The sequence below is a fragment of the Petromyzon marinus genome, chromosome 62 (assembly GCF_048934315.1).
Source record: "Petromyzon marinus isolate PM22_M1 ecotype Great Lakes invasive population chromosome 62, UKy_Petmar_22M1.pri1.0, whole genome shotgun sequence".
NCBI classification, from domain to species: domain Eukaryota; kingdom Metazoa; phylum Chordata; class Hyperoartia; order Petromyzontiformes; family Petromyzontidae; genus Petromyzon; species Petromyzon marinus.
The window spans coordinates 836,860-860,944 of NC_133728.1; the positions used below are offsets into that span (position 1 = coordinate 836,860).

Below are 24,085 nucleotides of genomic sequence, written 5' to 3' on the forward strand. Positions count from 1 at the left end.
CGAGTGACTGAGCGAGCGAGTGAGTGACTGAGCGAGCGACTCAGTGAGTGAGTGAGTGAGCGAGCGACTTAGTGAGTGAGTGACTGAGTGAGCCACTTAGTGAGCGAGTGAACGAGTGAATGAGTGAGCGGGCGAGTGAGTGACTGAGCGAGCGACTCAGTGAGTGAGCGAGTGAGCAAGTGAGCTAGTGACTTAGCGAGCGAGTGAGTGACTGAACGAATGACTCCGTGAGTGAACGAGTGGATGAGTGAGCGAGCGACCGAGTGACTGAGCGAGCAAGTGAGTGACTGAGCGAGCAACTCATTGAGTGAGTGAGTGAGTGAATGAGCGAGTGAGCGACTGACTGAGTGAGCGAGTAATTGAGCGAGCGAGTGAACGAGTGAATGAGTGAGCGAGCGAGCGACTGAGCGAGCGAGTGAGTGACTGAGCGAGCGACTCAGTGAGTGAGTGAGTGAGCGAGCGACTTAGTGAGTGAGTGAACGAGTGAATGAGTGAGCGAGCGAGTGAGTGACTGAGCGAGCGACCCAGTGAGTGAGCGAGTGAACGAGTGAATGAGTGAGCGAGCGAGCGAGTGACTGAGCGAGCGAGTGACTGAGCGAGCGAGTGACTGAGCGAGCGACTCATTGAGTGAGTGACTGAGCGAGCGAGTGACTGAGCGAGTGAGCCAACACCCGGCTGCACCATCTCACCAGGTCCATCTCCGTATCGTCCATGGCAAATAGCAGAGATCACCAGGTCACCCACCGGGTCACCCACCAGGTCACCCACCAGGTCACCCACCAGGTCACCCACCAGGTCACCCACCGGGTCACCCACCAGGTCACCCACCAGGTCACCCACCGGGTCACCCACCAGGTCACCCACCGGGTCACAGGCAAGAGGAGGGGGAGGTTTCGGTCCTGCTCACACTCTGCTGGGGGGGGGGGGTCAAGGGTCACAATCGCAAGAGTTCAGCTGGCGAGGTAAACCGGAGGTTTTGTTGACAGTGGCCGTGTCGGAGACCACAAGCGGGCATCGCCGAGATCCACAGAGACCCACAGACTCACATAGAGACCCACAGACTCACATAGAGACCCACAGACTCACATAGAGACCCACAGACTCACATAGAGACCCACAGACTCTCACAGAGACCCACAGACTCACATAGAGACCCACAGACTCACATAGAGACCCACAGACTCACATAGAGACCCACAGACTCACACAGAGACCCACACAGAGACCCACACAGAGACCCACACAGAGACCCACAGACTCACATAGAGACCCACACAGAGACTCACATAGAGACCCACACAGAGACCCACAGACTCACATAGAAACCCACAGACTCACATAGAGACCCACAGACTCTAATAGAAACCCACAGACCCACACAGAGGCCCACAGACTCTAATAGAGACCCACACAGAGACCCACAGACTCACACAGAGACCCACACACTCACACAGAGACCCACAGACTCTAATAGAGACCCACAGACCCACACAGAGGCCCACAGACTCTAATAGAGACCCACACAGAGACCCACAGACTCACACAGAGACCCACACACTCACACAGAGATCCACAGACTCTAATAGAGACCCACATACCCACACAGAGGCCCACAGACTCTAATAGAGATCCACACAGAGACCCACAGACTCACACAGAGACCCACACACTCACACAGAGATCCACAGACTCTAATAGAGACCCACAGACCCACACAGAGACCCACAGACTCACACAGAGACCCACACAGAGACCCACAGACTCTCACAGAGACCCACAGACTCACACAGAGACCCAAAGACTCACACAGAGACCCACAGACTCACACAGAGACTCACACAGAGACCCACAGACTCTAAAAGAGACCCACAGACCCACACAGAGACCCACAGACTCACACAGAGACCCACACAGAGACCCACAGACTCACACAGAGACCCACAGACTCGCACAGAGACTCACACAGAGACCCACAGATCCACACACTCACACAGAGACCCACAGACTCACACAGAGACCCACAAACTCACATAGAGACCCACAGACTCACACAGAGGCCCACAGGCTCACACAGAGACCCACAGACCCACACAGAGACCCACAGACTCACACAGAGACCCACACAGAGACCCACACAGAGACCCACAGACTCACACAGAGACCCACAGACTCTAATAGAGACCGACAGACTCACACTGAGACCCACAGACTCACACAGAGACCCACAGACTCTAATAGAGACCCACAGACTCACACAGAGACCCACAGACTCACAAAGAGACCCACAGACGCACACAGAGACCCACAGACTCACGCAGAGACCCACAGACTCACATAGAGACCCACACAGAGACCCACACAAAGACCCACAGACTCACACAGAGACCCACAGACTCTAATAGAGATCCAAAGACTCACACAGAGACCCACACAGAGACCCACACAGAGACTCACAGACTCACACAGAGACCCACAGACTCACACAGAGACCCACAGACTCTAATAGAGACCCACAGACTCACACAGAGACCCACACACTCACACAGAGACCCACAGACTCACACAGAGACCCACAGACTCACACAGAGACCCACAGACTCACACAGAGACCCACAGACTCACACAGAGACCCATAGATTCACACAAAATCCCACAGACTCACACAGAGACCCATAGACTCACACAGAGACCCGCAGACTCACACAGAGACCCACAGGCTCACACAAAGACCTACACAGAGACCCACAGACTCACACAGAGACCCACAGACTCTCACAGAGATCCACAGACTCACACAGAGACCCACAGACTCGCACAGAGACCCACAGACTCAAACAGAGACCCACAGACTCTCACAGAGACCCACAGACTCACACAGAGACCCACAGACTCACACAGAGACCCACACACTCGCACAGAGACCCACAGACTCGCACAGAGACCCACAGACTCGCACAGAGACCCACAGAGTCGCACAGAGACCCATAGACTCGCACAGAGACCCACACACTCACACAAAGACCCACAGACCCACACAGAGACCCACAGACTCACACAGAGACCCACACACTCACACAAAGACCCACAGACCCACACAGAGACCCACAGACTCACACAGAGACCCACTCACACAGAGACCCACACACTCACACAAAGACCCACAGACTCACACAAAGACCCACAGACTCACACAGAGACCCACAGACTCACACAGAGACCCACAGACTCACAGATACACCCGCCTAGCTGCTTACCCTAGCACAAACACAAAGATTCCCCATGTAGCCTTCACAGACCGTTGGGGCAAGTGCTGTTAGCGAGTAGCACCTATGAAGGCCGGCACAGCACACCAGGGGGTGGGTGGCCAGCACCCACCCACCCGCCCAGCCGCCCACCCTAAATGGTGGTGACACCGTGACACGGCCTTATTAGCCCACGGCGGGAGCCCCGAGCCGTAAACACCGGGGGTCGGCGACGTCCGCGAGGCACGGTGCGGGGACCCTCACCGGGAGCCGGTGCCCGTCACCATCGCTCACCCACACACTCGCACCAAAATCCCCGACTAGTAGGGGCGAGCGCCGTTAGCGAGCGCCTACGAAGGCCGGCGCTGTGGTGCACACAGAAGGGGGGGGGGGGAGGGGGGTGTTCAGCGCCACGCCCGGCCGCCTTTGTCTCTCCGGCGGTGACGTTCACTGCACACCGCAACGAGTCGCTCATTGAGGCCGAGTCGACCTAGGGGTTCAAATAATCGTCACCACCGGTGTTGTCAGTGGCCGTGAGCGGGAATCGAACTCGGCTCGTGGTTGGGTTCTTGCGCTACGCGGGGCTAAGCGCCGCAGGGCGGGGCCAAGCGCCGCAGGGCGGGGCCAAGCGCCGCAGGGCGGGGCCAACCGCCGCAGGGCGGGGCCAAGCGCCGCAGGGCGGGGCCAACCGCCGCAGGGCGGGGCCAACCGCCGCAGGGCGGGGCCAAGCGCCGCAGGGCGGGGCCAACCGCCGCAGGGCGGGGCCAACCGCCGCAGGGCGGGGCTAGCCGCCGCAGGGCGGGGCCAACTGCCGCAGGGCGGGGCCAACCGCCGCAGGGCGGGGCTAACCGCCGCAGGGCGGGGCTAACCGCAGCAGCGCGGAGTAACCGCCGCAGGGCGGGGCCAACCGCCGCAGGGCGGGGCTCACCGCCGCAGGGCGGGGCTAACCACCGCAGGGCGGGGCTAACCGCAGCAGCGCAAAGTAACCGTCGCAGGGCGGGGCCAACCGCCGCAGGGCGGGGCCAACCGCCGCAGGGCGGGGCTAATGCCGCAAGGCGGGGCCAACCGCCGCAGGGCGGGGCCAACCGCCGCAGGGCGGCGCCAACCGCCGCAGGGCGGGGCCAACCGCCGCAGGGCGGGGCCAACCGCCTAAGGGCGGGGCCAACCGCCGCAGGGCGGGGCCAACCGCCGCAGGGCGGGGCCAAGCGCCGCAGGGCGGGGCCAACCGCCGCAGGGCGGGGCCAACCGCCGCAGGGCGGGGCTAGCCGCCGCAGGGCGGGGCCAACTGCCGCAGGGCGGGGCCAACCGCCGCAGGGCGGGGCTAACCGCCGCAGGGCGGGGCTAACCGCAGCAGCGCGGAGTAACCGCCGCAGGGCGGGGCCAACCGCCGCAGGGCGGGGCTCACCGCCGCAGGGCGGGGCTAACCACCGCAGGGCGGGGCTAACCGCAGCAGCGCAAAGTAACCGTCGCAGGGCGGGGCCAACCGCCGCAGGGCGGGGCCAACCGCCGCAGGGCGGGGCTAATGCCGCAAGGCGGGGCCAACCGCCGCAGGGCGGGGCCAACCGCCGCAGGGCGGCGCCAACCGCCGCAGGGCGGGGCCAACCGCCGCAGGGCGGGGCCAACCGCCTCAGGGCGGGGCCAACCGCCTCAGGGCGGGGCTAACCGCAGCAGCGCGGAGTAACCGCCGCAGGGCGGAGCTCACCGCCGCAGGGCGGGGCTCACCGCCGCAGGGCGGGGCCAACCGCTGCAGGGCGGGGCTAACCGCAGCAGCGTGGAGTAACCGCCGCAGGGCAGGGCCAACCGCCGCAGAGCGGAGCCAACCGCCGCAGGGCGGGGCTCACCGCCGCAGGGCGGGCGGGGCTAACGCCGCAGGGCGGAGCTAACCGCCGCAGGGCGGGGCCAACCGCCGCAGGGCGGGGCCAACCGCTGCAGGGCGGGGCCAACCGCTGCAGGGCGGGGCCAACCGCTGCAGGCCGGGGGGTCCCCGGGAAATTGGAAAAATCGTGCACGGAGCCTGGTCCGGGACCGAGCCCTCGATGCAGGTGGAGGAATCTCTGAGTGAGGTTCAAGGGAGCAGCAACCACGGCGGCGGTAGCAGTCGTAGTAGCAGCAGTAGACGAGAGACACGCGAGTGCCGGACTGCGGTCCGAGTTGGAGGCTGGTGGGATGTGTAAACTCGATGTCGACGGCAGAAACCCCCGATAGCGACGGGAATTGGCTGTTAAGCGATTTGGTCGTTAAGCGAGTTAAGGAAATGCGCGTTACAGGGCCTAATTCGTTCCCACGGCGTCGAAAGTACAGTGAAGGGGAAACCCATGGAGATATAAAGACAAAGGTCCCCCCGACAGGCTGAACGGACTCTTGGGCAAGTGCTGTTAGCGAGCACCTATGAAGGCCGGAACGGTACACGAGGGGGTGGGTGACCAGCACCACGCCCGACCGCCTTTGTCTCCCCAGTGGCGATATTTACACATTGCACCAGGTGCTCATTTGAGGCTGAGTTGACCTAGGTGAGGCCCATGACCGGTTCAGATAATCGTCACTGCTGTTGGCCATGAGCGGAAATCGAACCCGGGTCGCCGGGGTTCATGGCGCAACGTGCCAACCGCTACACACACACTAGTACACACACACTAGTACACACACACTAGTACACACACACTAGTACACACACACTAGTACACACACACTTGTACACACACACTAGTACGCACACACTTGTATACACACACTGGTACACATATACTAGTACACACACACTGGTACACATATACTAGTACACGCACACTGGTACACACACACTAGTACACACACACTAGTACACATATACTAGTACACATATACTAGTACACACACACTGGTACACATATACTAGTACACACACACTCGTACACACACACTAGCACACACACACTAGTACACACACACTCGTACACACACACAGAGACACTGGTACACTGCCCAATCAATGGCGTGCACACTTCCTGTAGACGCGGTACCAGCCACCGGTGCGGTGAGTCAGCACCGAATCCGCGTTCCGGTGAAACGGAGACTCCGGCTCCGGTTCTCGCACACGACACGGGCAAAGGTCCCCCGCGTAGCCCACACAGACCGTCGGGGCAAGTGCTGTCAGCAGTTGAGGAGCTGCGCCTACGAGGACGGGCACCGCGGCACACGAGCGGGCTTGGGGTGGCCGGCGCCGCGTACGCACCAACGCTGGTGTGTTTACACACGGCACCAGGTACACGCGGCACCAGGTACACACGGCACCAGGTACACACGGCACCAGGTACACACGGCACCAGGTACACACGGCACCAGGTACACACGGCACCAGGTACACACGGCACCAGGTACACACGGCACCAGGTACACGTGCCTAGGCCGAGACCGGCCGAGTGGAATCCCCAGACCGGATCCGTTTCTTGCCACGCGGGGAAATCCCGTGCAGGTGCACGCGTGTCGAACTTCCATCGCGCCGGACGTGGCCAAGCGACCCAGAGACGCGGGGACAGCCGGCCAGGCAGCTGTGCTGGCAACGTCCCACAGCAGCCGCTCACAACAACAACAGAGTTGGGGGTGGACAGGAGACCGGCCAGCAGCCAGCCAGCCAGCCAGCACACCCGAGGCACGGACAGCTCCTTCGCTACCGCAGCGACGATTGTGGCGATTCTCGCCGTGGTGTTCGGAAGGGGGTTCCTCGTTGGGTTCCTGGGATTGGCTCATATCGAAACGTCCGCACAGGAACGGAACAGGGAACGACTCGCAGGAGGAGCAGGTGGAGGAAATGGTAGAGAGAGGGAGGGAAGAGCAGAGGCACAACGCCAAAGACAAAGGTCCCCCGTGTAGCCTTGCGCAGGCTGTCAGGGCAAGCGCAGAAGCACCTCGGAAGGCCGGCACCGAGGCACACGACGGTGTTGGGGGTTGTCAGCACCAACGACCCGCCCGGCCGCCTTTGTATCCCCAGTGCCGATGTTTACCGCAGGGGGAACTCTTTTGAGGCCGAGTCGACCTAGGGGAGGCTCGGGTGGCGGAGCGGTGCGATCACTGCTCCGCACGACCGCACCCCAACTCCACCGCTACCACCACCACCGCAGCCGACAACCACAACAACCGGAGCAACAACTCAAGTCGTTCGTTTGTGCCAGGCTAGGTGCACCTCGAGCAGCTTGCCACCGCCGCTATCACAAAAGCCAGCACCGCCAAACCGACAGGGGCCGAACGCGGGGTCACCGCTGTCAGCAGGATCACCGGGGTCAATGGGGTCACCGGGGTCAATGGGGTCACCGGGGTCACCGGGGTTCACAGCGCAGCGCCAACCACTGCGCCACCGCTCCCCACGTGGGTTCACGCAGAGGTGGTGACACGCAGGTAACACGTGTGTCACAACATGTACACCAGTGTAACAAACACGCACCACGCATGTAACACACGTGTCACAAATATAACACACATCTACCACACATGTAACGTACAAGTAACACATGTACCACACGTGTGTTACACGGGGCATTGTGGCATTGGCCATCAGTTGACCAGGGCTCAGTCCAAGTCTCTCTCTAGCCAGTCCAAGTCTCTCTAGCCAGTCCACGTCTCTCTAGCCAGTCCACGTCTCTCTAGCCAGTCCACGTCTCTCTCTAGCCAGGCCAAGTCTCTCTAGCCAGTCCACGTCTCTCTAGCCAGTCCACGTCTCTCTAGCCAGTCCAAGTCTCTCTAGCCAGTCCACGTCTCTTTAGCCAGTCCAAGTCTCTCTCTAGCCAGTCCAAGTCTCTCTAGCCAGTCCACGTCTCTCTAGCCAGTCCACGTCTCTCTAGCCAGTCCAAGTCTCTCTAGCCAGTCCAAGTCTCTTTAGCCAGTCCAAGTCTCTCTCTAGCCAGTCCAAGTCTCTCTAGCCAGTCCACGTCTCTTTAGCCAGTCCACGTCTCTCTAGCCAGTCCACGTCTCTCTAGCCAGTCCACGTCTCTCCAGCCAGTCCAAGTCTCTCTAGCCAGTCCACGTCTCTCTAGCCAGTCCACGTCTCTCTAGTCAGTCCAAGTCTCTCTAGACAGTCCACGTCTCTCTCTAGCCAGTCCACGTCTCTCTAGCCAGTCCACGTCTCTCTAGTCAGTCCAAGTCTCTCTAGCCAGTCCACGTCTCTCTAGCCAGTCCAAGTCTCTCTAGCCAGTCCAAGTCTCTCTAGCCAGTCCAAGTCTCTCTAGCCAGTCCAAGTCTCTCTAGCCAGTCCAAGTCTCTCTAGCTAGTCCACGTCTCTCTCCAGCCAGTCCACGTCTCTCTAGCCAGTCCACATCTCTCTAGCCTGTCCAAGTCTCTCTCTAGCCAGTCCACGTCTCTCTAGCCAGTCCACGTCTCTCTAGCCAGTCCAAGTCTCTCTAGCCAGTCCACGTCTCTCTAGCCAGTCCAAGTCTCTCTAGCCAGTCCACGTCTCTCTAGCCAGTCCAAGTCTCTCTAGCCAGTCCACGTCTCTCTCCAGCCAGTCCACGTCTCTCTAGCCAGTCCACATCTCTCTAGCCTGTCCAAGTCTCTCTCTAGCCAGTCCACGTCTCTCTAGCCAGTCCACGTCTCTCTAGCCAGTCCAAGTCTCTCTAGCCAGTCCACGTCTCTCTAGCCAGTCCACGTCTCTCTAGCCAGTCCAAGTCTCTCTAGCCAGTCCACGTCTCTCTAGCCAGTCCAAGTCTCTCTCTAGCCAGTCCACGTCTTTCTCTAGCCAGTCCACGTCTCTCTAACCAGTCCACGTCTCTCTCCAGCCAGTCCACGTCTCTCTAGCCAGTCCACGTCTCTCTCCAGCCAGTCCACGTCTCTCTAGCCAGTCCACGTCTCTCTAGCCAGTCCACGTCTCTCTCTAGCCAGTCCATGTCTCTCTAGCCAGTCCACGTCTCTCTCTAGCCAGTCCACGTCTCTCTAGCCAGTCCACGTCTCTCTAGCCAGTCCAGGTCTCTCTCTAGCCAGTCCACGTCTCTCTAGCCAGTCCACGTCTCTCTCTAGCCAGTCCACGTCTCTCTAGCCAGTCCACGTCTCTCTCTAGCCAGTCCAAGTCTCTCTAGCCAGTCCACGTCTCTCTCTAGCCAGTCCACGTCTCTCTAGCCAGTCCACGTCTCTCTCCAGCCAGTCCACGTCTCTCTAGCCAGTCCACGTCTCTCTAGCCAGTCCACGTCTCTCTAGCCAGTCCACGTCTCTCTAGCCAGTCCAGGTCTCTCTCTAGCCAGTCCACGTCTCTCTAGCCAGTTCACGTCTCTCTCTAGCCAGTCCACGTCTCTCTAGCCAGTCCACGTCTCTCTAGCCAGTCCACGTCTCTCTAGCCAGTCCAAGTCTCTCTAGCCAATCCAAGTCTCTCTAGCCAGTCCAAGTCTCTCTCTAGCCAATCCACGTCTCTCTAGCCAGTCCACGTCTATCTAGCCAGTCCACGTCTCTCTCTAGCCAGTCCACGTCTCTCTCTAGCCAGTCCACGTCTCTCTCCAGCCAGTCCACGTCTTTCTAGCCAGTCCACGTCTCTCTAGCCAGTCCAAGTCTCTCTAGCCAGTCCACGTCTTTCTAGCCAGTCCACGTCTCTCTCTAGCCAGTCCAAGTCTCTCTAGCCAGTCCACGTCTCTCTAGCCTGTCCAAGTCTCTCTCTAGCCAGTCCACGTCTCTCTAGCCAGTCCACGTCTCTCTCCAACCAGTCCACGTCTCTCTAGCCAGTCCACGTCTCTCTAGCCAGTCCACGTCTCTCTCCAGCCAGTCCACGTCTCTCTCTAGCCAGTCCACGTCTCTCTAGCCAGTCCACGTCTCTCTAACCAGTCCAAGTCTCTCTAGCCAGTCCACGTCTCTCTAGCCAGTCCACGTCTTTCTAGCCAGTCCACGTCTCTCTAGCCAGTCCACGTCTCTCTCTAGCCAGTCCACGTCTCTCTAGCCAGTCCAAGTCTCTCTCTAGCCAGTCCAAGTCTTTCTAGCCAGTCCACGTCTCTCTCTAGCCAGTCCACGTCTCTCTAGCCAGTCCACGTCTCTCTAGCCAGTCCAAGTCTTTCTAGCCAGTCCACGTCTCTCTAGCCAGTCCACGTCTCTCTAGCCAGTCCACGTCTCTCTCTAGCCAGTCCACGTCTCTCTAGCCAGTCCACGTCTCTCTAGCCAGTCCACGTCTCTCTCTAGCCAGTCCACGTCTCTCTAGCCAGCCCACGTCTCTCTCCAGCCAGTCCACGTCTCTCTAGCCAGTCCACATCTCTCTAGCCAGTCCACGTCTCTCTAGCCAGTCCACGTCTCTCTCCGGCCAGTCCACGTCTCTCTAGCCAGTCCACGTCTCTCTAGCCAGTCCACGTCTCTCTCTAGCCAGTCCACGTCTCTCTAGCCAGTCCACGTCTCTCTCCAGCCAGTCTACGTCTCTCTAGCCAGTCCACGTCTCTCTAGCCAGTCCACGTCTCTCTAGCCAGTCCACGTCTCTCTAGCCAGTCCAGGTCTCTCTCTAGCCAGTCCATGTCTCTCTAGCCAGTTCACGTCTCTCTCTAGCCAGTCCACGTCTCTCTAGCCAGTCCACGTCTCTCTAGCCAGTCCACGTCTCTCTAGCCAGTCCAAGTCTCTCTAGCCAGTCCAAGTCTCTCTCTAGCCAGTCCACGTCTCTCTAGCCAGTCCACGTCTATCTAGCCAGTCCACGTCTCTCTCTAGCCAGTCCACGTCTCTCTAGCCAATCCACGTCTCTCTAGCCAGTCCACGTCTCTCTCTAGCCAGTCCACGTCTCTCTCCAGCCAGTCCACGTCTTTCTAGCCAGTCCACGTCTCTCTAACCAGTCCAAGTCTCTCTAGCCAGTCCACGTCTTTCTAGCCAGTCCACGTCTCTCTCTAGCCAGTCCACGTCTCTCTCTAGCCAGTCCAAGTCTCTCTAGCCAGTCCACGTCTCTCTAGCCTGTCCAAGTCTCTCTCTAGCCAGTCCACGTCTCTCTAGCCAGTCCACGTCTCTCTCCAGCCAGTCCACGTCTCTCTAGCCAGTCCACGTCTCTCTAGCCAGTCCACGTCTCTCTCCAGCCAGTCCACGTCTCTCTCTAGCCAGTCCACGTCTCTCTAGCCAGTCCACGTCTCTCTAGCCAGTCCAAGTCTCTCTAGCCAGTCCACGTCTCTCTAGCCAGTCCACGTCTTTCTAGCCAGTCCACGTCTCTCTAGCCAGTCCACGTCTCTCTCTAGCCAGTCCACGTCTCTCTAGCCAGTCCAAGTCTCTCTCTAGCCAGTCCAAGTCTTTCTAGCCAGTCCACGTCTCTCTCTAGCCAGCCCACGTCTCTCTAGCCAGTCCACGTCTCTCTAGCCAGTCCAAGTCTTTCTAGCCAGTCCACTTCTCTCTAGCCAGTCCACGTCTCTCTAGCCAGTCCACGTCTCTCTCTAGCCAGTCCACGTCTCTCTAGCCAGTCCACGTCTCTCTAGCCAGTCCACGTCTCTCTCTAGCCAGTCCACGTCTCTCTAGCCAGCCCACGTCTCTCTCCAGCCAGTCCACGTCTCTCTAGCCAGTCCACATCTCTCTAGCCAGTCCACGTCTCTCTAGCCAGTCCACGTCTCTCTCCAGCCAGTCCACGTCTCTCTAGCCAGTCCACGTCTCTCTAGCCAGTCCACGTCTCTCTCTAGCCAGTCCACGTCTCTCTAGCCAGTCCACGTCTCTCTCCAGCCAGTCCACGTCTCTCTAGCCAGTCCACGTCTCTCTCTAGCCAATCCACGTCTCTCTAGCCAGTCCAAGTCTCTCTCTAGCCAGTCCACGTCTCTCTAGCCAGTCCACGTCTCTCTCCAGCCAGTCCACGTCTCTCTAGCCAGTCCACGTCTCTCTCTAGCCAGTCCACGTCTCTCTAGCCAGTCCACGTCTCTCTAGCCAGTCCACGTCTCTCTCTAGCCAGTCCACGTCTCTCCAGCCAGTCCACGTCTCTCCAGCCAGTCCATGTCTCTCTCTAGCCAGTCCAAGTCTCTCTAGCCAGTCCACGTCTCTCTCTAGCCAGTCCACGTCTCTCTCCAGCCAGTCCACGTCTCTCTAGCCAGTCCACGTCTCTCTCCAGCCAGTCCACGTCTCTCTAGCCAGTCCACGTCTCTCTCTAGCCAGTCCACGTCTCTCTAGCCAGTCCACGTCTCTCTCTAGCCAGCCCACGTCTCTCTAGCCAGTCCACGTCTCTCTCCAGCCAGTCCACGTCTCTCTAGCCAGTCCACGTCTCTCTCTAGCCAGTCCACGTCTCTCTCCAGCCAGTCCACGTCTCTCTAGCCAGTCCAAGTCTCTCTCTAGCCAGTCCACGTCTCTCTAGCCAGTCCAAGTCTCTCTCTAGCCAGTCCACGTCTCTCTAGCCAGTCCACGTCTCTCTCTAGCCAGTCCACGTCTCTCTAGCCAGTCCACGTCTCTCTAGCCAGTCCACGTCTCTCTAGCCAGTCCAAGTCTCTCTCTAGCCAGTCCACGTCTCTCTAGCCAGTCCACGTCTCTCTCTAGCCAGTCCACGTCTCTCTAGCCAGTCCACGTCTCTCTAGCCAGTCCACGTCTCTCTAGCCAGTCCATGTCTCTCTCTAGCCAGTCCACGTCTCTCCAGCCAGTCCACGTCTTTCTAGCCAGTCCAAGTCTTCTTGGTTCTTTCGGTAAAGTCACGTAGAATGTAAATAAAATAATAAAAATAAAACATAACAAAACAAGATTCTCACGACGTTTCGGCCACAACACAAGTAGCCTTCTTCAGGTGAATAAACAGGACTGTCCAGAAGACAGCGCTTGAGTGAACATTGCTCCTACAGACTCTCCACTCCTATAGACTCTCCACTCCTACAGACTCCTACAGACTCTCCACTCCTACAGACTCTCCGCTCCTACAGACTCCTACAGACTCTCCACTCCTACAGACTCCTACAGACTCTCCACTCCTACAAACTCTCCACTCCGTACTACAGACTCTCCACTCCTACAGACTCTCCACTCCTACAGACTCTCCACTCCTACACACTCTCCACTCATACAGACTCTCCACTCCTACAGACTCTCCACTCCTACAGACTCTCCACTACTACAGACTCATACAGACTCTCCACTCCTATAGACTCTCCACTCCTACAGACTCTCCACTCCTGCAGACTCTCCACTCCTATAGACTCTCCACTCCTACAGACTCTCCACTCCTTCAGACTCTCCACTCCTACAGACTCTCCACTCCTACAGACTCTCCACTCCTACAGACTCCTACAGACTCTCCACTCCTATAGACTCTCCACTCCTACAGACTCTCCACTCCTGCAGACTCTCCACTCCTACAGACTCTCCACTCCTACAGACTCTCCACTCCTAGACTCTCCACTCCTACAGACTCCTACAGACTATCCACTCCTACAGACTCTCCACTCCTACAGACTCTCCACTCCTACAGACTCTCCACTCCTACAGACTCCTACAGACTCTCCACTCCCACAGACTCTCCACTCCTACAGACTCTCCACTCCTATAGACACTCCACTCCTACAGACTCTCCACTCCTATAAACTCTCCACTCCTACAGACTCTCCACTCCCACAGACTCTCCACTCCTACAGACTCTCCACTCCTACAGACTCTCCACACCTACAGACTCCTACAGACTCTCCACTCCTACAGACTCTCCGCTCCTACAGACTCCTACAGACTCTCCACTCCTACAGACTCCTACAGACTCTCCACTCCTACAAACTCTCCACTCCGTACTACAGACTCTCCACTCCTACAGACTCTCCACTCCTACACACTCTCCACTCATACAGACTCTCCACTCCTACAGACTCTCCACTCCTACAGACTCTCCACTACTACAGACTCCTACAGACTCTCCACTCCTATAGACTCTCCACTCCTACAGACTCTCCACTCCTGCAGACTCTCCACTCCTATAGACTCTCCACTCCTACAGACTCTCCACTCCTTCAGACTCTCCACTCCTACAGACTCTCCACTCCTACAGTGGAGAGTCTCCACTCCTACAGACTCTCCACTTCTACAGACTCCTACAGACTCTCCACTCCTACAGACTCTCCACTCCTGCAGACTCTCCACTCCTATAGACTCTCCACTCCTACAGACTCTCCACTCCTACAGACTCTCCACTCCTACAGACTCCTACAGACTCTCCACTCATACAGACTCTCCACTCTTACAGACTCTCCACTCCTACAGACTCCTACAGACTGTCCACTCCTACAGACTCTCTGCTCCTACAGACTTCTACAGACTCTCCACTCCTACAGACTCTCCACTCCTACAAACTCTCCACTCCTACAGACTCTCCACTCCTATAGACTCTCGACTCCTACAGACTCTCCACTCCTACAGACTGTCCACTCCTACAGACTGTCCACTCCTACACACTCTCCACTCCTACAGACTCTGCACTCCTACAGACTCCTACAGACTCTCCACTCCTATAGAATCTCCACTCCTACAGACTCTCCACTCCTGCAGACTCTCCACTCCTACAGACTCTCCACTCCTACAGACTCTCCACTCCCACAGGCTCTCCACTCCCACAGACTCTCCACTCCTACAGACTCTCCACTCCTACAGACTCCTACAGACTCTCCACTCCTATAGACTCTCCACTCCTACAGACTCTCCACTCCTGCAGACTCTCCACTCCTACAGACTCTCCACTCCTACAGACTCTCCACTCCTACAGACTCTCCACTCCTAGACTCTCCACTCCTACAGACTCCTACAGACTATCCACTCCTACAGACCCTCCACTCCTACAGACTCTCCACTCCTACAGACTCTCCACTCTTACAGACTCCTACAGACTCTCCACTCCCACAGACTCTCCACTCCTACAGACTCTCCACTCCTATAGACACTCCACTCCTACAGACTCTCCACTCCTATAAACTCTCCACTCCTACAGACTCTCCACTCCCACAGACTCTCCACTCCTACAGACTCTCCACTCCTACAGACTCTCCACACCTACAGACTCCTACAGACTCTCCACTCCTACAGACTCTCCAATCCTACAGACTCCTACAGACTCTCCACTCCCACAGACTCTCCACTCATACAGACTCTCCACTCCTACAGACTCTCCACTCCTACAGACTCCTACAGACTCTTAACTCCTACAGACTCTCCACTCCTACAGACTCTCCACTCCTACAGACTCCTACAGACTCTCCACTCCTACAGACTCTCCACACCTACAGACTCTCCACCCTTATAGACTCTCCACTCCTATAGACTCTCCACTCCTATAGACTCTCCACTCCTACAGACTCTCCACTCCTACAGACTCTCCACTCCCACAGACTCTCCACTCCTACAGACTCTCCACTCCTACAGACTCCTACAGACTCTCCACTCCTACAGACTCTCCACACCTACAGCCTCTCCACTCCTATAGACTCCTACAGACTCTCCACTCCTATAGACTCTCCACTCCTATAGACTCTCCACTCCTATAGACTCTCCACTCCTACAGACTCTCCACTCCTACAGACTCTCCACTCATACAAACTCTCCACTCCTACAGACTCTCCACTCCTACAGACTCTCCACACCTACAGACTCTCCACTCCTATAGACTCCTACAGACTCTCCACTCCTATAGACTCTCCACTCCTATAGACTCTCCACTCCTACAGACTCTCCACTCATACAGACTCTCCACTCCTACAGACTCTTCACTCCTACAGTCTCTCCACTCCTACAGACTCTCCACTCCCATAGACTCTCCACTCCCACAGACTCTCCACTCCCACAGACTCTCCACTCCTACAGACTCTCCACTCCTACAGACTCTCCACTCCTACAGAATCTCCACTCCTACAGACTCTCCACTCCCACAGACTCTCCACTCCCACAGACTCTCCACTCCTACAGACTCTCCACTCCCACAGACTCTCCACTCCCACAGACTCTCCACTCCTAGACTCTCCACTCCTACAGACTCCTATAGACTCTCCACTCCTATAGACTCTCCACTCCTACAGACTCCTACAGACTCTCCACTCCTACAGACTCTCCACTCCTACAGCCTCTCCACTCCCAGAGACTCTCCACTCCTACAGACTCTCCACTCCTACAGATTACTACAGACTCTCCACTCCTATAGACTCTCCACTCCTACAGACTCTCCACTCCTACAGACTCTCCACTCCTACAGACTCCTACAGACTCTCCACTCCTACAGACTCTCCACTCCTATAGACTCTCCACTCCTATAGACTCTCCACTCCTATAGACTCTCCACTCCTATAGACTCTCCACTCCTATAGACTCTTCACTCCTATAGACTCTCCACTCCTATAGACTCTCCACTCCTATAGACTCTCCACTCCTGCAGACTCTCCACTCCTGCAGACTCTCCACTCCTGCAGACTCTCCACTCCTACAGACTCCTACAGACTCTCCACTCCTACAGACTCTCCACTCCTACAGACTCTCCACTCATACAGACTCTCCATTCCTATAGACTCTTCACTCCTACAGACTCCTACAGACTCTCCACTCCTACAGACTCTCCACTCTTACAGACTCTCCACTCCTACAGACTCTCCACTCCTACAGACTCTCCACTCCTATAGACTCTCCACTCCTATAGACTCTCCACTCCTACAGACTCTCCACTCCTACAGACTCTACACTCCTATAGACTCTCCACTCCTATAGACTCTCCACTCCTATAGACTCTCCACTCCTGCAGACTCTCCACTCCTGCAGACTCTCCACTCCTATAGACTCTCCACTCCTACAGACTCTCCACTCCTACAGACTCTCCACTCCTATAGACTCCTACAGACTCTCCACTCCTACAGACTCTCCACTCCTACAGACTCTCCACTCCTACAGACTCTCCACTCCTATAGACTCTTCACTCCTACAGACTCCTACAGACTCTCCACTCCTACAGACTCTCCACTCCTACAGACTCTCCACTCCTACAGACTCTCCACTCCTATAGACTCTCCACTCCTGCAGACTCTCCACTCCTACAGACTCTCCACTCCTACAGACTCTCCACTCCTACAGACTCCTACAGACTCTCCACTCCTACAGACTCTCCACTCCTACAGACTCTCCACGCCTATAGACTCTCCACTCCTACAGACTCCTACAGACTCTCCACTCCTACAGACTCTCCACTCCTATAGACTCTCCACTCCTACAGACTCCTACAGACTCTCCACTCCTACAGACTCTCCACTCCTACAGACTCTCCACTCCTACAGACTCTCCACTCCTATAGACTCTCCACTCCTATAGACTCTTCACTCCTACAGACTCTCCACTCCTACAGGCTCTACACTCCTATAGACTCTCCACTCCTATAGACTCTCCACTCCTATAGACTCTCCACTCCTATAGACTCTCCACTCCTGCAGACTCTCCACTCCTACAGACTCTCCACTCCTATAGACTCTCCACTCCTACAGACTCTCCACTCCTACAGACTCTCCACTCCTACAGACTCCTATAGACTCTCCACTCCTATAGACTCTCCACTCCTACAGACTCTCCACTCCTATAGACTCCTATAGACTCTCCACTCCTACAGACTCTCCACTCCTACAGACTCTCCACTCCTACAGACTCTCCACTCATACAGACTCTCCACTCCTATAGACTCTTCACTCCTATAGACTCCTACAGACTCTCCACTCCTACAGACTCTCCACTCCTACAGACTCTCCACTCCTACAGACTCTCCACTCCTATAGACTCTTCACTCCTACAGACTCTCCACTCCTACAGACTCTACACTCCTATAGACTCTACACTCCTATAGACTCTCCACTCCTATAGACTCTCCACTCCTGCAGACTCTCCACTCCTACAGACTCTCCACTCCTACAGACTCTCCACTCCTACAGACTCTCCACTCCTATAGACTCTCCACTCCTACAGACTCCTATAGACTCTCCACTCCTACAGACTCTCCACTCCTACAGACTCTCCACTCTAATAGACTCTCCACTCCTACAGACTCCTACAGACTCTCCACTCCTACAGACTCTCCACTCCTATAGACTCTCCACTCCTACAGACTCCTACAGACTCTCCACTCCTACAGACTCTCCACTCCTACAGACTCTCCACTCCTACAGACTCTCCACTCCTATAGACTCTCCACTCCTACAGACTCCTATAGACTCTCCACTCCTACAGACTCTCCACTCCTACAGACTCTCCACTCCTATAGACTCTCCACTCCTACAGACTCCTACAGACTCTCCACTCCTACAGACTCTCCACTCCTACAGACTCTCCACTCCTATAGACTCTCCACTCCTACAGACTCCTACAGACTCTCCACTCCTACAGACTCTCCACTCCTATAGACTCTCCACTCCTACAGACTCCTACAGACTCTCCAATCCTACAGACTCTCCACTCCTATAAACTCTCCACTCCTACAGACTCTCCACTCCTACAGACTCTCCACTCTTACAGACTCTCCACTCCTACAGACTCTCCACTCCTACAGACTCTCCACTCCTACAGACTCTCCACCCCTACAGACTCTCCACTCCTACAGACTCTCCACTCCTACAGACTCTCCACTCCTACGGACTCTCCACTCCTACAGACTCTCCACTCACCACTCCACTGCAGCAGTCCCCCCGTCTCTCGCAGAGCAGCGCCGCGTCCCTCTCTCGGTTCCTCGTTCTGTCTCGCTACGCGTGTCGACTACTTTGTCTGTCTGTGTCTGTCTGTGTCTGTGTGTGTGTCTCTGTGTGTCTGTGTGTCTGTATGTCTGTGTGTGTCTCTGTGTGTGTGTCTGTGTGTCTGTCTGTGTGTGTGTCTGTCTGTGTGTCTGTGTGTGTGTCTGTGTGTCTGTGTGTGTGTCTGTGTGTCTGTCTGTGTGTCTGTGTGTGTGTCTGTCTGTGTCTGTCTCTGTCTGTGTGTGTGTCTGTCTGTGTGTGTCTGTGTGTGTGACTACTATGTCTAAGTGTGTGTGTGTCTAAGTGTGTGTCTGTGTGTCTAAGTGTGTGTCTGTGTGTCTAAGTGTGTGTCTGTGTGTCTAAGTGTGTGTCTAAGTGTGTGTCTGTGTGTCTAAGTGTGTGTCTAAGTGTGTGTCTGTGCACGTCTTATCTGTCTCACTCACACAGGGAACCAGGCTCGCACGCATTCCAATAGGCGGGGTCGCGCATGCGCACTGAGCCACCTGGGGGTGCGGGGGAAGGGTGCAGGGGGAGGGGCCGACACGTTGGTGGGCGTGGTCACAGCGCAGTGGGCGGGGTAACAACCGAGTGGGCGTGGTCCTAGACGGGTGGGCGTGAGGGACAATGGAAGGGAGCGGTGGTGCAGCGGTTAGCGCGCCTCCGCCAACCCCCCCCCCCCGCCAGCACCTCCGCAACCCCTGGCATCCCCTAGATCGACTCAGCCTCGAATGAGTACACAGCGCGATGACTCAACTCCAGGGAGACAAAGGCGGCCGGGCGTGGTTGCTGGCCACCACCCCCTCCGGCCTTCGAAGAGGTGGTTCAGGTTCATTTCATTTCAGTTTCATTTATTTTGTAATGCCCTGTGAGCCAATCATAGTTCATAGTTAGTTCATAGTTCATTTATTTGGTATAGCCCTGTGAGCCAATCGGCTCTTGAATCGGGTGCAACTGCAACAAACTAAAACATGAACAAGAAAAACATCTTAAAGTGACTGTGCAAACAGACAAATCCAGGAAAAAAACATCAAAATATTCCTGAAAAAAGCACCGTACACCAACGCTGTGTGCAAAAAATCCCAGTGGGATGCAAGTCAAACAACAACAACAACAAGAAAACTTAGATTAAGGCCATCAGTCTAACTCCGTACTACAACAAAACAAACACGTCCAAACCAAAAAAAACGTTTTCGAAATCACCAAAAAATAAAGCCATAATTGCAACGTAACAGTGGTCATAGGGACTGTGACCGAATTTTTACAATAAACTACATAAATAACATGTAACACCAAACCCTAGAGCCATAGCTGGCTGCATGAGTTACTCCACAACAACAGAAGCATCAGTCGGAGTATCAAATTTTTCAATGCACCTTTAAGATTAGCACGCTAAATCTGAATACAGATAATACTTTGCAGCGTCATCCGGGGCGAAACATTTTATTTTATTTTACGCCAATGAATAGCAGTGGCAGCTTGGGGTTTACAACTCCTCTAGAGCAGTTTTGAGAGAAGATCTCATTGGTAGTGATTCAAGTTGCAGTTTATTGGCAATTGCATTCCAGACCCTGGGGGCATCAATAGCAAAGGCCCTTCCTCCAGTTTTTGTACGGCAATAGGGAATGTGAAGCTGGTAAATGAGCGAAGGCCTGAGGTCAAATTTGTTCTTTGAAACAGAGAGGAGATCCAGCAGGTAGTCTGCGGATTTTTTTGTAAGTACATCGTGAATAAATAAGATCTGGTGCACAAGCCGTCGAACATAAAGAGATGTTAAGTTTGAACCAATGTAGAGATCACAGTGGTGAGTCCTATATGGGCAGTTCAATGTAAATCTTAAGGCCGAGTGATAGATGGAATCAAGCTTCTTCAGTACAGTACTTGGGGCTGATTTATACACGATATCACAGTAGTCAAGTAGAGGCGGTATGGTAGCTTTTATCAATTCCAAACGGAACAGTAGGGGGTAGCAGTGCTTGTGTCGATACAGAAAACCAATTTTAATTTTTGTCTTTTTAGCAATATAATCAATGTCATCTTCAAAATTCAGTTTTGAATGCAGGATGACCCCAAGACACTTATAGATCTTGACTTGCACTATTTGATAATTATTTAACGGAATGCAATTGAGGAAAAATAACTTCCTGCTTTAGTCCTGGTGAGAAGCATAGCACCTTGGTTTTGGAGGTATTCAGGACTAGTTTAAGAGCAACCAGCTGATGTTGTAGTTTGTTCAAATCACCCTGGAGCTTAGCAATCACGTCATCCGGAGAGCGGCCAGCAGTAATCAGTATCGTGTCATCTGCAAAAATATTTACCCTGGAATGATCCAGGTCAGTGCCCAAGTCATTGACGTGAAAAGAGAGAACAAGAGGGGGCCGAGGATGGAACCCTGTGGAAGCCATTTTGGTATCTTAACACTGTTTGACCTCCAACCATCTGTGAGTACAGTTTGGGTGCGAGAAAAGAGGTGATTTGTTTTTCTCTCCTGCGTGTTTGTAGAAACCGAGGCAACTTAGTTTACTAAGCAGGGTGTTGTGGTTGCCACTCGCCAAGCGCTCTTGCCCCACTGTCTGCCAAGGGCAACACGGGGGATCTTTGTCTAAATGAAAAAAGGCCGAGTATGGGCGTGGTCACCGACGAGCGGGCGTGGCCACTGATGAGGGGGCGTGGTCACTGGCTAGGGGGCGTGGTTAGGCTAGGCGGGGCTTTGGGCGTGGTCATCGAAGCTCATTAACATATTTGTAGGACGCTTGAATTCACGTGGTTGGGTAACGGATTCTCGCGGTCGATTCTAGTTTACACGCTAAGGGGATCGATTCACCTAAGGAAACGGTTCCAATATAATCGATCTAAAATATCGATCGAATGATACCTTCGGAGAATCAATTGAACACTGATAACCGTTGTCATGAAATGGTTTTAAAATATAAATAACAATATAGGGAATGGTATTCTTGGTTCTTTCGGTAAAGTCACCACGTAGAAGGGAAACAATAACATAATAAAAATATAAAACAATAAAATTATCACGACGTTTCGACTGCAACACAAGCAATCATCATCATGTGTGAAAACCACAGCAAGAAAATTTGAAATAAATTATTAAACATAATAAAATATTAAACATCATAAAATTATTTTTATTAGTGTTAACCCTTCACGAATTCGATTACGAAATCGATTCAAGCCATTTGACAACCAACTTAAGGAATCGGTTTTTTAAGCAATGATTACAAATAAAATCGATTCACTTCTATTGGTTCGCTACTGAACGTCAAGAAGAATCGTTTGTCCGCGACGCTGAGAATCGCTCTCGTCCATTGGTTCGCTACTGAGCGTCAAGAGGAATCGTTTTGTTAGCGAATCCGAGAATCGATTTCTCTCAATGGTTCGCTAGGGAACGTCAAGAGGAATCGTTTTGTTAGCGAATCCGAGAATCGCTTTCTCTCAATGGTTCGCTAGGGAACGTCAAGAGGAATCGTTTTGTTCGCGACTCCGAGAATCGCTCTCGCCCATTGGTAAATGTGGCGAGGAGTCGCGCGGTATCGATTCCATTCGCGTGGATCGATCCGGCGGGCCTAGGTGCCTTGTTGTACGAGGCGATTAGACGGAGTTCAAGTTTTAAAGTTTCATGTATTAGGTACAGCCCTGTGAGCCATGCGGCTCTTAAGTCGGGTGCCACCGCAACAAACACAATTTGAACACACAGAAACATCCTAAAGCGACAACGCGTAAACAGAAACATCCTGGAATAAGCCAGCAAATATTCCACGCAAAAAAAACTTGTTAAAACGCTTTGTGTTAAAATCAATGTGGTGCAAGCCAACAACAACAACAACCATAAGACAATTTGGATTAACCATGTGTTTTCGAATCACCAAAATAAAGCTAAGAAAACAATGTAACAACAGTAATCATAGGAACTGTGAATTTAAATGTAACAATAAACGATATACATAACACGTACGACAAAACACTGCAGCCATAGCTGTCAGCACGACACTCCCAGTGTGTGATGTGTGAGTGAGTCAGTGTATGATGTGTGAGTGAGTCAGTGTATGATGTGTGAGTGAGTCAGCGTATGATGTGTGAGTGAATCAGTGTGTGATGTGTGAGTGAATCAGTGTATGATGTGTGAGTGAGTCAGTGTATGATGTGTGAGTGAGTGTATGATGTGTGAGTGAGTCAGTGTATGATGTGTGAGTGAGTCAGTGTATGATGTGTGAGTGAGTCAGTGTATGATGTGTGAGTGAGTGTATGATGTGTGAGTGAGTCAGTGTATGATGTGTGAGTGAGTCAGTGTATGATGTGTGAGTGAGTCAGTGTATGATGTGTGAGTGAGTCAGTGTATGATGTGTGAGTGAGTCAGTGCATAATGTGTGAGTGCGTCAGTGCATGGTGTGAGTGAGTCAGTGTATGATGTGTGAGTGAGTCAGTGTATGATGTGTGAGTGAGTCAGTGTATGATGTGTGAGTGAGTCAGTGCATAATGTGTGAGTGCGTCAGTGCATGGTGTGAGTGAGTCAGTGTATGATGTGTGAGTGAGTCAGTGTATGATGTGTGAGTGAGTCAGTGTATGATGTGTGAGTGAGTCAGTGTATGATGTGTGAGTGAGTCAGTGTATGATGTGTGAGTGAGTCAGTGTATGATGTGTGAGTGAGTCAGTGTATGATGTGTGAGTGAGTCAGCGCATGATGTGTGAGTGAGTCAGCGTATGATGTGTGAATGAGTCAGTGCATGGTGTGAGTGAGTCAGTGTATGGTGTGTGAGTGAGTCAGTGCATGGTGTGTGAGTGAGTCAGTGTATGGTGTGTGAGTGAGTCAGTGTATGATGTGTGAGTGAGTCAGCGTATGATGTGTGAGTGAGTCAGTGCATGGTGTGAGTGAGTCAGTGTATGGTGTGTGAGTGAGTCAGTGTATGATGTGTGAGTGAGTCAGCGTATGATGTGTGAGTGAGTCAGTGTATGATGTGTGAGTGAGTCAGTGTATGATGTGTGAGTGAGTCAGTGTATGATGTGTGAGTGAGTCAGTGTATGATGTGTGAGTGAGTCAGTGTATGATGTGTGAGTGAGTCAGCGCATGATGTGTGAGTGAGTCAGCGTATGATGTGTGAGTGAGTCAGTGCATGGTGTGAGTGAGTCAGTGTATGGTGTGTGAGTGAGTCAGTGTATGGTGTGTGAGTGAGTCAGTGCATGGTGTGTGAGTGAGTCAGTGTATGATGTGTGAGTGAGTCAGTGTATGATGTGTGAGTGAGTCAGTGT

General features: G+C 54.3%; 1 protein-coding gene across 4 annotated transcripts in view; it reads right to left on the reverse strand.

The window, feature by feature from the left end:
* LOC116955844 (rho guanine nucleotide exchange factor 11-like) overlaps nucleotides 1-19,362 on the reverse strand; it is a 123,630-nt gene extending 104,268 nt beyond the window's left edge. Inside the window, exons 1-2 of one of the 4 annotated variants that reach the window (XM_076053626.1) lie at nucleotides 19,270-19,362; nucleotides 690-910 (exon numbers count right to left, since the gene is read on the reverse strand). In XM_076053626.1, the coding sequence (XP_075909741.1) occupies nucleotides 690-713 (24 nt within the window). In that variant the 5' untranslated portion in view covers nucleotides 714-910; nucleotides 19,270-19,362. Of the gene's footprint in view, nucleotides 1-689; nucleotides 914-18,763 lie in introns of all 4 variants that reach the window. The other 3 variants (XM_076053625.1, XM_076053624.1, XM_076053623.1) reach the window with 3 other exon arrangements.
* Nucleotides 19,363-24,085: the final 4,723 nt, after the last annotated feature.